At 45.4% G+C, this 17,072-nt stretch overlaps 1 protein-coding gene across 1 annotated transcript; it reads right to left on the bottom strand.

Annotated features, from left to right (window-relative positions):
* Positions 1–712: 712 nt before the first annotated feature.
* LOC114766558 (V(D)J recombination-activating protein 1-like) lies at positions 713–6,038 on the bottom strand. The gene is made up of 4 exons (XM_028957399.1): positions 5,901–6,038; positions 4,864–5,190; positions 3,668–4,776; positions 713–2,574 (listed from the first exon to the last, which is right to left on the bottom strand). Exons 1-4 carry the CDS (start codon positions 5,912–5,914, stop codon positions 827–829), a joined length of 3,198 nt encoding a protein of 1,065 aa, XP_028813232.1. The 5' UTR covers positions 5,915–6,038; the 3' UTR covers positions 713–826.
* Positions 6,039–17,072: the final 11,034 nt, after the last annotated feature.

Raw genomic sequence — 17,072 nt, forward strand, 5'->3', positions numbered from 1 at the left:
GTGTGGTACCGTATTTCCCCGTGATTTAGTGGAAGGTCGGTACATCCTTTTATTTTGAAGTGGAGGTAAAAATTGAAGCAGTTCATACTCAGTTGTGCAAAATGTGGAGATGTATAGGGGTAGTTCAAAGTCATTCCATGCAGCACCGCAGGAACCAAATATATATAGCACCCAAGCAATCCTTCTCCCCGGCACTCCGGAAAGTAAGACAATTTGAGTTTCCCTAATTCCATTTTATCTTTGCCCTTGTGACAAATTAATACTGCGATCATAAATGTGGGCTCCTGTAACACAATTTCCCTTCAGTGACTTACAACGCTTTCATCTGTTTCCATAAATAATCTTTCTCTATAAATTCATGAACGTGTCATAACCTTGCAATACAATAAACTCCCTCATATGTCACAGTGAGCCAAAGATAAAAGGGACAAAAAAAAAAGTCCCAGATTTAAAAAAAAAAAAAAAAAAAAGAAAAGGAAAGAATAGCATTTCCCCTCCAGATCAGATCTTTGGGAAAGAAAGAAAAAACGTCTCAAATTTATTAACACAAAAGGTGAAAAAATAGGGAACGATTTTCATCCTGATCCTAAAGGTGTTATTGAAATATGTGTGCAATTCAGTGGCAATATTAAAAACTGAGGTACTCTAAAATCTTAAGTAAGAAAAAAATGTTTGAGACCGATGAGGTGATGAAGGAAAATAGTGAGGTTGAACATATAATGCCTCTAATGTATAATAAAAATGTTTCATATTAATATATATATGTGTTTTTGTTTTATACCCTTTAACTGAACCCACACTGAGGTTTACTTCTATTTCTGAGATTTTAAAATTCTATGTCCGGTGACATTTCACTGTCGTCTACTGTCATCTCTTCAGGGTTGATGGTTGCCTGCAGGGCTTTCGGAGAGTTCTTGTGGGCTTCCATGAACTTCTGTAGGTACTTGGAAGTGTAGAGCCAGTGATGCTTGAGCACATCCTCCAGCTCAAATGTCTTGGACTGCCTGGCGTTCATCTTGCGGAAGCGGCGAAACAGCTTGTTCCCGGATTCGTTCCCTTCGCTGGCCCAGGCTCCGATAGAGCCGTCTCTCTCAACTATCTCAGGTACGTGGGCCAGGGTCTTGTGCAGGTAGTTTGTGATCTTGCCATCATACCGGTACTTGAAGGTGGAGGACAGGATCTCAGCAAAGCGCTGGGAGTTGAAGCTGTAGCGGAGGAGCTGGTCTGGGCAGTCAGTGGCGGGGCAGGTTGAGCGCCACACTGGTTTCATTTGTAGGTACAGACCCATGAGCTCACGCAAGGCTTCACGGCGCTCCTCTGAAGGCACAAGCTCGCAAACTACTTCCACCGCCTCGGTGGTCATCAGCCGGCGAGCGTAGTTACCGTTCATCCGCGCCACCGGCTTCAGCTTCATAGTCTTCCTCAGCTGCTTGTCCAGGGCAGCTCGCCAGCGACGACGTTCTTCTCGGCTCGGATTCGCCTTTTGGTAGACCTCTCCAATCTCATCCTGAAAGATCTTGTAGAACTCTGTGGCGTTCCCGATGTCGCAGTGCAGGGCGTCCAAAGTGGGTTGGGTCTCCATAAAGGGTTTGGCTGAGACGCCCTTGACCCGTTCGCGTAATTCGTCTGCAGACTCTGAGAATGGATTCGTCCGCCAGATTTCATATCGTTCCAGATTTTCTTCATGACTTCGGGTGATTGAGTGAAGCACCATGTTCTCAGAGGCCTCCGCACGGGTGGAGTCGCAGAGGGTGCATATGTAAGTGGAGCCAGATGCCTCCAGACCTTCTAGCTCTCGTACCATCTTCTCGTCGTATCCCGTGCTCCGGAAGTGAAAGCGGAAGGAACGTGGAAGGTTGCCGACTGATAGGATGAGTCTGCTCTCCTTCATGGCATTTCGCTCTGCCACCACGGGACCTAGGATGGCGGTAAGGGTCTCATGGTCAGATTCATCAACGAACATCAGGCACATTGGCTTGCAGGAGAGTTCAGAGTTGGGCTTTGGTTCCTGGAAGATAGTAACTGTCTCGTCTTCACCCTCAGCCTGAACAGATATGGACATCACCGTGAAAGAGAAGCGCACCGCCTTTTCTGGAACTGCTGGACCACCTCCATGTTTCTCGCTAACGTCTCCCATGCCATCACAAGACTCTTTGATGACAACACTGAAGCCTGAGGTGCAGGTGCTGTCATCCAGGTTTCGCTCTCTCAAGCCCTCCATGATGTCCTCTTCCAAGTCTTTCAGCGCTGAGACCAAGGCCACATCATAGCGGAAGCGCCGTGAAATCGTGTCAGCAGGAATGTCATCTACTGAGCTGGTCCAGCCCGAGAGTCCATTGATGATGCCTACATCGCATGCACTCGACACATTCTTCAGAGCAGGCTGCCACTCAAACTGATGGTAGCCTGGAAGAAGCTCTTTCTCTGCACTACGCAGGGTGTGAAGTGGCTGGAAGATCTGGCGCCCACTGGTGGCCTTCACAGTGCGATACATCTTGTGGTATTGACTGCAACTCAGGAAGGTGTTGACCCTGATGGCCAAACACACTGCAGGGTGCAATCCATAACCTCTGCCTGTGCAAGTAAAAAGAGAAGACATGTTTGTTTCAGTCAAATCCTAAAATGATTTATACCCTTACTTGCATTGTGCAATATATTAGGAGATTTTAGATATTTTCATAGCTACCTATATTTACAGTTTCTTTGCAATGTACTGTTGCCTTTGACATTATACATTCAACCCAAAGGTGCACCAAAACACACATGAAAACCGCACAAACTCTGCTACTGAATAACTTTTCTCTACAGGCAAGTTACCAGAAATATTTACAAACAGCCCAATCTGGCAACACCACAGCCTGAATGTGCATAATTCTGCACATACATTGAGCTATGTACATTGATGCAGCCTTAAAAATTTCCTAGCCACCTCTGTCAGTGTCTAAAATTATATTGATAAATCACAGAAAAAGAATGCCCTAATTAAAAGAGCTACATTATACCAACTATTAATGTTACATCAGGAAAACAGGGGTGAAATGGTGAAAGCTGACAAAACTGATCTATTGGCCAGTGATGAAAACAGACACCAGCTGGCCTCATTTCCCCAGAGTACCACACGCCGCCTGTGTCATTTACAGCTACAAGAGCCATTGCTGTTGTTTTCTGCCTAACGGGCTCTGGAGAAGCGCTGCTGCTGCTGCTGCTGCTGCTGTGTATCAGAGTGACACACAATGAGAGAGAGCGGGACAACCTCGTCTAAAGTTTACGGTACATCCCAGGCCTGGGGTGGGGGAGAAAGAACAGTCTGATATCATTTTTTTTTGAAGCAGCACGTGTCGCGAAATCTAACGCATTATTTCATAAAGGCGTAATGTTTGTGGGTGAATTATGCATGAACGTTTTTAGACCTAGTGTAATTACTCAGTGCCAAAACAAAACTTTTTTTCGTTGATGTAATTAATGAGTCCTGCTGCAGCAAATGTCACAACTGCTACTCTAACGTCTATGTTCCCAGCAACAAATATTCATAAATGTATTCATTTTTGAATGAACTCCTTACAGATTGTCCCGGTTTGCTCTAGAGGAGTCAACGTTTTAAGTAGTTTCTTGTGTTAGGGAGTTTGGGAGTGAGCATGCACGGTATCTGTGATGACATCAGAAGTACCTTGCATCATGGCCTCCAGCTCATCTGCCTGTTTGTGTTCGTTGCTGGCCCGCAGTGCCAGCAGGAACAGCGTCAGGCACACCGACTTGATGTCCCCCCCTTCCTCCTTGTCGGCGAACGTCTTCACCTGGTTCTTCAGCTCCTTCAAGCGGTGCTTCTGTGCGCGTCTGGTCAATGACAGCAGGTGCTGGCGCGGCCGCCCCCCCTTGTTGACAGGCAGGTAGCTGTCGAGGCTCGGCTCTGTCGCTGTGCTCCGCTGCTCGTCCTCCTGTCGCTTCTCGAGGTGGTGGCCGAGGCAGTGGGGCCTGAAGGAGTCGAGCCTCACGCGCTCTCCGCAGCCGTCTTTCGGGCAGAGCAGCTGGAGGGAGTGCAGGACGCCCAGGAAGGCCTTGGCGGGGCTGGTTAGATCGGCTGGGGCGCACGGGAGGGAGCATGCGGGGCAGTGGCCGCCCACGGCCCGGCCGTACTTCAGGATGCAGCTCCGGCAGAAGAGATGGCCGCACGGAGCCTGGACCGGATTGGCGAGCAGGTGGCCACAGACCTGGCAGGTGACAGCGCTGACAAAGTCCAGAGGAAGATCGTCGGGGAGAAGCTGGACACTCAAATGCTCTTTATGACAGAAAGTGAAGTTCTTCACCCAGAGGCCTTTCTTCACCCTAGTTCTACCCAGGGAACCCCTGCCTCCTCCGCCCACGGCACTGGAGCTATGAGACTCCAACTTGCTTCTCTTTGCAAGTGAGGGAGCTCCTCTGAGGGCTTTTCGGCGTTTCCTTCCCTTTCGCTGCAAAGACACCTTTTTGGGGAAGCAGAGCGGGCAGTGGGTGCTGTGAGGCATCCACTCCGGGACTTGGGTGCGTGTGAAGGAGCAGAAGCCTCCGCCTCTGATGGCTGCCGTCCAGCAGCGGTGGCAGAATGAGGGGGGGTGGATCGTCTCCATGTCTCCTGCCACGTCTACCTTGAAGACCTTCAGGATCACTTCGGGCCAGTTCAACGCTTTGCAGCCCATCCGACGCAGGGAAAACCTGCTGGCTTCATCCAGGAGGCCCTGGACCTCATGTTCCGGCCCTTTGGCTTTTCTGAGTAACATGCCACAGAGCCGACACAAAGACCTACAGGCAAGAGCAGATTGGTTGGCATTCTGAAACATCTGGTAGATCACCGGCACATAAAATGGCATTAAACAGCTTAGTGCTTACTTGATGTGGTTCATGTGCGTATCAATCTCCTGCAGCTTCAGGTCTATGTGCCTGCTGGGCCCCTCGATGTTCTCCTTGCTCTTACCTCCCAGGCAAAGTTTCATCACGCTGCCAGGAAGGCCGGCACCTTCCATGGCCGAATCCCCTGAGCTTGTGGCTGACAGGGGCTCCTTTTCACTGGGAAGAGGTGCTTTCTCCATGGACCTGACCCGGAAGAGTTTGAACTTCCAGTCGGAGAACTTGGAAAAGGGGTGGCACAGCTCATCTGGAATGGAATGCCTGGGGTCATCCGAGCGAGAATTCCCCTTCTCCATGGCGTATCGAGTCCTTCAGGGAGGACAGGGAAGAAAACGGAATCATGTTACTTGAAGTCACACACATCCAGCCATTCTGAAGCCCTGCAGTAAAGAGGCACTCAACCCGGCTGTATAATTTCACAAATGGCATTTAGATCTCAGACCTGCATTTAGCAATCAGAACACTTCATTGGAAGGGTTCACCTTTGGAACACTTCATTGTTCCATAGGTGGCCACCACCACCTTTCTGTTCTTTATCCCCGTCTTTTTGAGACCTAAGTAGACTTAAATGGACGCTTCTTTTTTCCTTAAAGACTGTCAATCACTTATATTAGTTATTTTCCTGGTTGGAGGCTGAATTACAGCCCCGGGAGAACAGTACTGACATTTAAAGCTCAAAATACCAACATGAAGCCCATCATTTATTGTACCATTGACTGATGGGGTGAGGTGGCACAGCCAAACCACTGGATGCAAAACGCGGGGGGGGGGGCTAGGAAATGTTTTGAACTGTGCCGATTAATCCCAAATCACAGATTCATTTTATCAGACGATGGGGAGGGGGGGTACATGACATTCAAAGATACAGTATATTTACCATCCCACAGACCTTTTATTACTCCCATAAATAACTTTGACAGAGCACAACTCAGCAGTCGCAAAAACTCCAATAAAAGAGCTCGATCTTCATGCTACTATCATCAATCAAGGCATCAATCAATAAAACAACAGTAGCTTACCATGGCACTCCCATGTTGGGCACATAACAACATTCTGGCTTTCATTTTGCTCTCAATTTGCACGCGCCCACAGGTCGTCTCTTCTCCCTGGGTTGCTCGAGCTGTCTGAATCGCTCATGAGCTCTCAGCCTGTCTGGCTGAACTTCTCGCTGAGGCACAGCAGAGCTGGCCCTGTCTGTCAGTCAGCTGGGTCTCTTACCTTGTTTTTCACAGGCTCAGCTGGCGTCTGCTCCCCCGGGGGGTTTTCTGCATGGGGGCACAGGAGGGGCTTTGGAGCCGGCGAGTGTGTCTGAGAGTCGCTCTGCACTCCTGTTTGGATCTTGGCTTGAGGTCCCTGAAAAGGTTTGTGTCTCTCCATAGGAGGGAGACAGCCATATTTATACCCTTTGTGAGGAGTCCCCAACAGACAAAGCCTGACACCTGAGTGACAGGGAGTAGATGAGAAAGAATGATAAAGTTAACCACAAACATAAACACACTTTTTTTTTACTCACACTCAATAACACATATGACAAACATTCAGAACATACAGCATACACACAAACAGTTATTCCCAAAACAGGGACTACTTGAAATGCATAACATGGCCTACAGGTAATGCATTTACTGACACATGGAAATGTATGTTGCTTTTTTATACTTTCTGCATTTCTATGAGCATTGTTTGTTGATTAAACTTTATTCCAACAGTATAAGCAATGGGTATTATTTATAAATTGTATAAACTATACTATTAGTATAGTATAAATTGCTATGAACATGTTTAGTTAGTTGATCAGCATTGTTGTAACAGTATATTAGTTTTACCAGTTTTGGTACAACTGGTACAACAGTATAACAGTTGTACCAGTTTTGTACCATTTTTGTTTTTGAGATCTTCTTACATTCCTGATGATCGATTGTCACAGCAGTACACACAATTATACATTACATATACTCAAATAAAAAAAAAATGGAATATTGTGGAAGAGGCCATTTGTTTCTGTATTTTAATTCAAAAGGATTAACACCTGATATGTTCACTACATAAAGTAAAATATTCTTGTTATTATGTAGATGTTTATGGTTGATGATTCATTAAAATGCCTCCAGAAAAAATAATTATGATCAAAATTGAGTCACTATTCATTAATAAATGGATTAGTAAACTGTATCAGCTAATAGGAATTGCAACAGATAAAAAATAAAGCGGTTGATGCTGTGGGTTTGTCTCCTCTCCTTCAGCACCCCAGCAGATTCACCTCAGACAGGTGGCCCTAACCAGAGGCAGACATCCTAACTGTTTTCTCTCAGCAGGCCTGATCTGGATCTCAATGCAGAACTGGTGCAGGGCTTGCACAGGGCATGACTCACCCCGAGGAATCAGTTTAAGCAGATTTAGCTTTTGATGACAGGCTGCAACTGACCTACAATTACAGCGAAACAAGAGTAGGATTCTATTCTGGGCGGCAGTACGTTGGACTCTGAGCGGCGTCGGCCCAGACGGAGTTGTTGAGGATGCATAAAACAACAACAATGACAACAAAAAAAAATCTTTTGGAGCAATTTCCACTTTCCCTCTCCAAACAGAAGTAAACAAGGGCACGTTACTATTTATACTGCCATTATGCTGATTTCCCAAAGAAATGGAGTGAAATTAGAAAGCCGTTGGCATCCCTCTTATAAATAGTAAAAAAAAAAAGGGCCTTTACGTAGCTGCAATATTACATATGTGATAACAGCATCCCATGATTCCTTTCCTTTAATGTGAGAAATGCTGCGTGTCCTCATGTTCAAACTCAGTTCATCACACAGAGCCACAGTAGAAGAAAACGAGCCCACACACTGATGGGCCACACAGATCAATAATGAAGAGTTCTCAAACACGACAATAATATTCGATTGCGTGGAATTGGAAATTTAATTCCGGAAGGTGTTTGATTCGGACCCTCTTTGGAACCGCTCATCGACTCATCGACTGTGTGCAGAAGTAATTAGAAATGCGGACGTGCCGATACGTCTCCAATAGACAGCACATTTGCTCAAGATTGCAGTGCTTGTATTAATCCCTGGGACTAATCCCATCTCATCACTAGCCAATTTATTATTCACACCTTCCTCTTTTTTTGCAGCAGATCTCCACACTGCTCATTTAGATGCACCCATGAATGCTTAAGACAAATCTAATTAGGGATGTAACAGTGCACCACAAATAGGCTAAAAACTTATATGAATGTGCAGGGAATAAAAACGGCTGAGATTAAAATGTTGCCATAATTTACAAGGATGTGTGCTTGTGCATGAAAAAGAATGCGGCCGAAATCGCACTCACTAGAATATAAATAAATAAAATAAATAAATTAAAATAGATAGATAGATAGATAGATAGATAGATAGATAGATAGATAGATAGATAGATAGATAGATAGATAGATAGATAGATAGATAGATAGGTAGGTAGGTAGGTAGGTAGGTGGATGTAGCAGTGAGAGAAGTCAAACTGGCCCCATATCAAGGCTTTTACCCACACGGTAAACTTAGACGCTCAAGCAGACCTGAGTTCACCGCGACACGTGCCTGCTGGGTCACATCAGGCAAGTCACGGCCTTTTTCACAGAAGTCCTAGCTCCACATGCAAAACTTAGTATATGTACTTTTTTTATATTATTTTAATTACTTTTAATTACTTTTCAGTATCAATTGCTTTTTCATTTGCAGTTTAGATATAAGTGAATCACATGATATGTTGCACAGTACAAATAATTTCAATGTAGCTTATTATGTGAAAAAAAATTAAATGCATTGTTATATCCCTACAACTAAAGGATTCAGAAAATAATACCGTGATATAGTCCCAAAGTAGAGAATAAAGGAGGATGCACCTTCTCATGAATAAAATGGCCTCCTTGGTTTGTTTACTGTGAGATTTACCAGAAAGAGCATTTTGACATGCTTTAGGGAAAAACATGTTGCTAATAAGGAAACCCCACAGAGTTTTGTATGTTTTTTTATATCCGAGGACAGTGACAGACATGGCGATAGACATGAAGATGCTGTGACAGACAGGGCCAGAGTTGCAGATGTCTGCCTAGCAAACAAGCACCGACCCCAGGAGACCCTCATCGCTCAACGCCCGTTAATTGACTTGTTATTGATAAACTGGATGGCAGTTTGATTTATGGGGGAAATGGCGTCTGCAGACGGCCACCTGGTGTACATCTAAGTGTTATTCTGAAATGCTTGGAATACGGTGGGTAACGGTGGGGTGGGGGGATACAGGTGTCATTTCAGGCTGATGCTCTGCCAAAGCATTTCACCTCGTGGATGGGAGCCGCTGCTGGAACGAAATGGATTTTTACAAGCGTGTGATGAACATCACCAGGAACAGCTATGGAGATGGATGGCTTTTTAAAATCACATAAACAAACTTGGTCCGATTCCCTGAATGGAGAGCATATTCCGGGGTCCGGCACCAGGCCGGCTCCTTGTCTGTGAAATTTGCCTGTTTACTTGTGAAGTGTGGAGGCGGCGGCCTACTGGCGCTCTCTGAGAGTCATTAGCATTGATAACAGGCCGCATGCAGATGACAAAGAGAATGCTCTGCCACAGAAACACTGAGCCCCAGGCGAAAATGTCAGTGGAGAGTCTTATAGCTGCAATACGTAACTAATGACCAATTAGCCTCAAATGCACAATCAGGCCCATATTCCATACACACTCTGCTTTATTATGAATAGTAGGACGTGTAACAGTGTGTAACCAGCAGGCTTTGGCCAAATAAGTAATGGCTAAATACTGAATATAATGCCATAAATGTATTCAGTCGCAAGTAATGCATATTAAACACTGCATGTATACTACTGAGTGGTGAATTCAATCAGCATGAATAATATTTTTGGCTGTCATCCACATTTGAGCATCCAAGGTACAAACTTGCTCTTGTAAAAAGTCACATCACTTTCATACATATGTTAGATACAAGAGAAGTGCAGTGTGGAACAATTTGGCCCAAAATACAACATGTCCCAGTTCGCAACTGGCATTTCAACATCAATGTGACTAAATATTGTAGTTACATTGTGGGTAACACACTCACCTATCGCCCATGAACCAGAAGATCACAAAGTCACAGGTTCAAACCCTGTCATGATCCAGTCCAGAAGGGGTTCCTCCGGGTCCGGGATCGGGTTCATCCTGTGTAATGTTTCCTGATGGTGTTCACCTGTGTAAGAGTGTATAAAGCTGCCCTGTTTGTGTCTGTTCACCGTCGGGTCTTTGTTACATGTTACTTGTTACTGGATGTCTCCCCAGTCCTCTTAATCAAGTACAACAACAACAACATTATTTCTTATATAGCCCAAAATCACATACAGTATATCTCAATGGGCTTTGACAGGCCCTACAGTTGACACCCCCCACACTTGACCCTTCTGCACACAAGGAAAAACTCCACACAAAAAACAGAGAGGGACCCCCTTCCAGGGTAGAGTGAGCCTGCAAATGGTGTCAGTGCAGGGTTGGGGATGATATAATAATAAGTCCTACAGTTGTAGGGTTGGAGAAGTCCAGGATGTAGTCAGTGTCATGGTCTAGATTACGTGTCCATAATGATGTTACTGGTCCATTTGAAGATCCCTATAGCTGTGGTTGTAACGGTGGTGGTGGCTGTGGTGACCCTCTGGTTTGTTTCATGGTATGTCCTTGTTAAGCAGTTGTCAGGAACCAGGATTTATTTGCTGGTCTCTTCACTGGGGTCTGCCAGTAGTCTGGGTGCTTGATTCCGTGTCTCGGAGAAAAACAAACAGAAGCAGCGGCAGACGGTTGCACTGTACGACCGATACTGAAATATGTGGCTATAGTGGTATATTAGTGCTACAGTGGCCCGGTACCCTAACTAGGACAGCCTAACTAGGTCGAATTTAACTTTGTCTGTGTCTAACAGGGGGACTCTGTGATAAACTGGACTTTATAATTGACACTGCGTCAAAGTGAAGTGAAGGATTTTAACAAAAAGCCAGAGAAAACAGATAGGTTTTGAGATTGGATTTAAACACTGAGACTGTGTCTGAATCCCGGACACTGACAGGCAAGCTGTTCCACAACTGTGGAGCTCTATAGGAGAAGGATCTGCTCCCAGCTGTGACCTTCTGCACCTTTGGTACCAGTAGTGACCCCGCACCCATTGATCGAAGGGGGCATGGCGGTTCCTAAAGAACCAAAAGTTCACTCAGGTACTGTGGGGCGAGACCATTTAGAGCTTTATAGGTTAAAAGTAGGATTTTGTAGTCAATCCTAAATTTGATGGGTAACCAGTGCAGTGATTGTAAGACTGGGGTGATGTGGTCAAATTTCCTGGTTCTAGTTAGAACTCTGGCTGCAGCATTCTGTACTAGCACATCTGTACACACATCTTATTATATAAGATGTGTGTCAGGTCATTTTTATTTTGTGCACATTGTCTCAGTAAGGTTCAAAGAGTTTGGCTCTGCATCGCTCTCTCAGTGTTTTCATTATATTTCATCCCCCTCTCTCTCTCTTAGCCTGACTCCTCACCCACCCTGTTCTCTATAAAGTTTCTTTTGTAAACTAATATTGTAAGCAGTGGCCCATGGTGCCAAGCCATTTGTCAGCGGGAGAAGTCAGAGCTGCTCTCTGTCTGTCTGTGTTCCTCGTCTGCTCGCTCTCTCTCTCTCTCTATCTCTCTCTCTCTCTCTCTCTCTCTCTCTCCCATTACACTCACTCCGCCGCTCACTAATAATCATTAATGTGATTATTTGGAAGTAGGAGGCTCATTACTCTCCCTTTCTCTTTCTCTCCAGCCATCTTTCATCTCCTCTGTCTTTCACTCTCTTGGGCTGGTGCCGGAGTGTGTGTGTGTGTTTGTGTGTGTGTGTGTGTTTGTGTGTGTGTATGCGTGTGCAAGTAGTGAGGAGGGAGTGTTGCGACACTGTTCCCTGATAAAGTAACTTGTACAGAGAGGGATGAGAGGGCAAAGTTCTTGACAATGCTCTGGCGGCGAAGCTGCGATTGCTCATACCAGTAACATCCACTTGGCTGAAAGCTTCTCGGAAGCTTTTCTGGCCGTGTTTCAATCACAGCGTTTTATTAAGGAGACAATAGGCCGCACACTGAAATTGCGTCTCTATCTACGGGCCCCATAAAATAGTTTTTACACGCAATAGAAAGGTTGAACACCCCCCCCACACACACACACACACACACACACACACACACACACATCCAGATGGGCAATGTCTCCTCAAAGTAAGACATGGCGAAATGAAAGCAGGATCCAGATTCTGGGGTGAAGGACAGGGAGGGGGGGGTGAAGGCGCCTGGTGTCTTTAATCAAAATAACAATGCTCTTTAATTCTGCGTTAATTAAATCTGCTTTTCCCTGAGTAAGGCTCAGGCCTCACGGTGCCTGGAGAGTTCCAGCCCCACAACAGGCGTTTGTTGGATTTGTTTTCTATTTAATCATCCACTTTTTTTTGCACTCTGTCGGCTTATCCCCCCCCCCCTTCCAAGCTGACATTAGTGTCTGGAGCCAGACCCTCTGGCAGAAGGCTAATGCCTAAAAAAAGGTCCAATTATAATCTAAAAGCAACACTTTGCTACAGAGGGCATCCATCAACATCTGGATCCATGCAGGTGTGTGTGTGTGTGTGTGTGTGTGTGTGTGTGTGTGTGTGTGTGTGTGTGTGTGTTGGCTGCAGTGTTGCAAGTGTGTTTTGAGCCAATTACCAACTGATGTTGACTGCAAGCCTCCCTCAAAGGGAAGTGTCTCAGACTGTCAGAATGAGAGGATTAAGAAATGCGATATGTAGACAGCTAGGTTGATTTACATGTTAAGTAAGCCTTTACTTTTGGGATAATACTACTTGCACAACTACCGGGAACCAACAATCACAAGGCGGGTGTATATTTTTTTAATTCCTATTAAAAAATGTTAAAATAACAGTTTGGATAATGGCAGGACAGTAGCAGCATGGATAGGTACTAATATTCCAACGACTGGGTTGGGAGTTTAGTGTGTGCTGCCCTGTGGTATTCTAACTTCCAGCCAGATATGCTGAAGGTAATTAACGCATATTCGCTAAATAGGACATCCAGGCTTCTGGACGTCGCCATTTTTTTCTATTCTATTTTAGTCCATTTGTACATCTGTTCTTCTGCCCTGCCCAGGGTGGTAGTAGCCTAGTGGATAACACACTCGCCTATGAACCAGAAGACCCACGTTCAAACCCCACTTACTACCATTGTGTCCCTGAGCAAGACACTTAACCCTAAGTTGTTCCAGGGGGGGACTGTCCCTGTAACTACTGATTGTAAGTCACTCTGGATAAGGGAGTCTGATGAATGCTGTAAATGTAAAATGTAAACGATGCCCTACATTTAACTCAATACATTTTACGTTTTATGTCTGCTGTATTTCCACTAAATTTTCACTTTTATACCTAGAGCTATGTCATCTCATGTACCATGCAAATGTTTTCTATTTGTATCTTAGGTTGCATTTACAATTTCTGTATTTCTGCTCTTGCAGAGTGATCACTTTATGGTCAAAGCGCAGTCTATCTTCTCTATTGCGGTGCTGTTGACCAGCTTTACACTGGTTTAATTTGTCTAAACAAGCTTCTGGATAAATAAATCTACTTTTTTTTTTTTATTAAATATTTTTGCAGCACTAAAATCATGGCATTTTTTTAGTCCTTTGCCAGAAGACCCTCATCAAGTCGTTGCCCATGGTCAACTGGTGTCTCCTACTTCCTTCTTGCTTGTATCCTGTGAGTATCTGGAGAAAATGAACTGGAGTTTTTGAAAAGAGCAGTTCGTTGTCTATCACCGTTCACCCCGATTGTTCCAGCCTCGTCTCCCAACAAAGACAAACGGCGCCTTCACCTCACATAGATCCGGTTATTATTTTCCTGTCCTTTCACTAAAAAGTGCATGATGGGAAATGCCAGTGCGCTCGTGCCCTTTTCGGGGAGTGCCAGTGTCATAGCTCAGACCGAGGACAAAGGCACGGCGACGCTCGCTGATGCAGAGCTGATTTAAAGTGAGTGATCTTTAAATCAATTCGCCAAGTAATTATATCAGAGGACGTTGGTTCGGGGAAGGGGGTGGGGGGGGTTGTGAGGGGGAGATGGCATCTGTCATCGTGCGGAGCCCGGGGTCGCCTTCCCCACCAGCTGACTGCCGAATCCAGAGGCCGCACCCGACAGCCATTCATCACGCCGGCCGTTACTTGGGAGGGGTGCAGGCCTTGCGCAAGCATATGGTCCTCACCCCTCCGGTGTGTTGGGTACTTGATCAGGGGGGCGATCAGACCAAAACATATGGTGGCACCGTCAGGAGTGATGGACGGAGAAAGGGGGCTCTTTATAATGGCACCAGGCCGCCACATGCCAACATGCGGCTACACCGCGTGTTGGCCAGTAAGAAAGCTGCAAAATACAAATATATTATTTATGACAACAGGAGTACAGGGGTGCAGTGAGACTGCAAATGTGGTTCTCATAATAACGACGATAATGACATTCTCCTTTCGCCTGCTCTCTTTCTTTTTTGCTAACTCACTCACTCCCTCTCCCTCCTGTACGTCGCTCTCTTCCACCGGCCCCCAGAGGAAGCCCATCATTCTAATAGAAATGGCTTTTCATTCTCCCTCGCTAAAGAACCTGCGGAGGGACAGCTTGGGCGAGGGGGTGGGGACAGAGTCCACGCTGCTTATTTGCAGAGATTCTGCAACGTGGCAGGAATAAGTCCGACTTGGGTAATGCTGCCTCAGAGGTGACAAAATGAGCGCCGATGAAGTTTGGTGGATCTTCCTGTCGTCTGGGGAGACAAGTTTGTTGTTTTTTGCCATAGCGTTTAATCTCACAACTGCTTATAAAACTCAATAGGTTTACATGCCATTGGAGAAAATGGGACTATTAGCCCAACTGAAACAGATGGGCCAGTGACTAAGAAAGTTGACTTGTTGGTTCAAATCCACCAGCCATCAAGGTGCCACACACCACTCCCATGGGTACCAGCCGTGGTTGCCCACTTCCATGCTGCATGTCACAATGACCAAAAATCACTTTCAATTTCAGATCATTCAGATAGTTATGCAGCTAATAGCAGCTGCTTGCAAAGCCGTCTTGCTAGGGTTCGTATGGAGGGCACCAACAAGCCTGTGGGACAAAGAGTGTTAAATCATCGCCTAGAGCTCATAGGTGCGAGCTCATTCTGAGATGCTTATTTGGTCATTTGATTTATTTTTTATACAACCGCAATTCCAATAAAGTTGGGACATTGGGTAAAGCTGTCACAAACGGAGTTGCACGACCAGACCCACGGGGGGCACCTGGACTTCCAAGAGGACAACAACCCGGAAATAGACAAAGCCGATGTTGGACATAAATATCTGGCAGCCATCTTGGATTCTGCGTGCTGCTTATGATTAGTTTGTTTGCTGCAAGCCTTTTTCATTGACTGTCATTGCGCCAAGCTGACTGATTGTTTCTCTAATTAAAACAGACTACAATGATGTGCAAAGACAATATATGTAATGTTCAAATTGATCAACTTTATTGTATTTTGCAAATCTTTACTCCACCGACATGGTGGAATGAACTTCCCCTTGAGGTCACTGAGCATTTTCAAACGGCGGCTCAAAACCTTCCTCTTATGGAATATTTAAATTAATTTGTAACCTTCCTGTTTTCTTACTTATGCATAGAAACTACAACAGAGTGAATTTAATTTGATGCCTGCAATACATTCCAAAAAAGCATCCCAGACTGGAACGTTGAGGAATGCTAAAAACACCTTGTTTTGAAACAGGTATTGTGTCATGATTGGATAGGAGAGTCCCCAAAAGCCTCAGACGTTCACAAGCAAGGATGGGGTGAGGTTCACCAACTACTGAGTGAGCAAACAGTCAAGCAGTTTAATAACAATTCTCAACATACAGTACAATTGCAAGGAAGCTTGGGATACGGGAGATTCAGAGATATGGGAGAATTCTCTGCATGAATAGGGCAAGGCCAAAAATCAACATTAGATACCCATGACCTTCGATCCTTCATGCAGAACGGCATTAAAAACCCACATCACTCTATAAAGGATATTACTACATGGGCTCAGGGATGCTTCAGAAAACCATGGTCAGTTAACACAGTTTGTCGCTACATCTACAAGTGCAAGTTGAAACTCCACCATGCAAAGAAAAAGCCATATATTTACAACACTGGGCCCAAGCTCATCTGAGATGGACTGACGCAATGTGGAAAAGTGTGCCACATTTCAAATTGTTTTTGGAAATCATGGACGTTGTGTCTTCCGGGCCAAAGAAGAAAAGAACCATCCTGATTGTCATCGGCGCAAAGTTCAAAAGCCAGCATCTGTGATGGTATGGTGGTGTGTAAGTGGCCATGGCATCTGTGAAGGCGCCATTAATGCTGAAAGGCACATACATGTTTTGGAGCAACATTTGCCACTGTTCAAGCTTATTTAAGCAAGACGATGCCAGGCCACATTCTGCATGCGTTACAACAGCGTGGCTTCGTGGTAGAAGAGTGCAGCTACTAGACTGGCCTGCCTGCAGTCTTGCAGCACAAAATCCGACAATGGAGACCCAACCGAAGTTTGTACAGCAAGCAAGAATGGGAAAGAATTCAGTTCCAAAATGCTTATTCAGTGTTGTTAAAAGGAAAATTGATGAAACACCATAGTAAATATACCCCTGTCCCAGCTTTTTGGAACGTGTTGCAAGCATCAAATTCAAATCGACTGAAGAAGTTCATCAGTTTGCACATATCTTGTCTTTGTACTGTAGTGTATTCAACTGAATATAGGTTGAAAAGGATATGCAAATCATTGCATCGTGTTTCTATTTCTGTTTTACACAGCATCCCAACTTCATTGGTGTCGGGGTTGTATGATGCAGAAACGCATCTTCTCTCCCTCGTACATATTTAATACGAGTTGTCCCGGTCCACGCCCCAAAATGCGGCCCGAGGAGTGCCGAAGCTATGCTGAGTTTCACGCGGTTTGCAATTCCGGCAGCCATTGTTACCTCCTTCCTCCCCAGCAGGTACAGGACAGCGCCATTATATAAAACAGCCGTCCGCACTCAGTATGCAAAGCGGAAGGAGCGCAGATGAGGAGGGGGGCCGGAGAAAGAAAGAAAGAAAACTCTGCGGC

This window comes from Denticeps clupeoides, chromosome 17, assembly GCF_900700375.1.
Source record: "Denticeps clupeoides chromosome 17, fDenClu1.1, whole genome shotgun sequence".
NCBI lineage: Eukaryota > Metazoa > Chordata > Actinopteri > Clupeiformes > Denticipitidae > Denticeps > Denticeps clupeoides.

Coding starts and splice junctions, on each gene's coding strand:
- LOC114766558 (XM_028957399.1), bottom strand. Junction 4,777..4,863: donor ACGCACATGAACCACATCAA/GTAAGCACTAAG, acceptor TCTTGCCTGTAG/GTCTTTGTGTCGGCTCTGTG. Junction 2,575..3,667: donor GCTGGAGGCCATGATGCAAG/GTACTTCTGATG, acceptor TTACTTGCACAG/GCAGAGGTTATGGATTGCAC.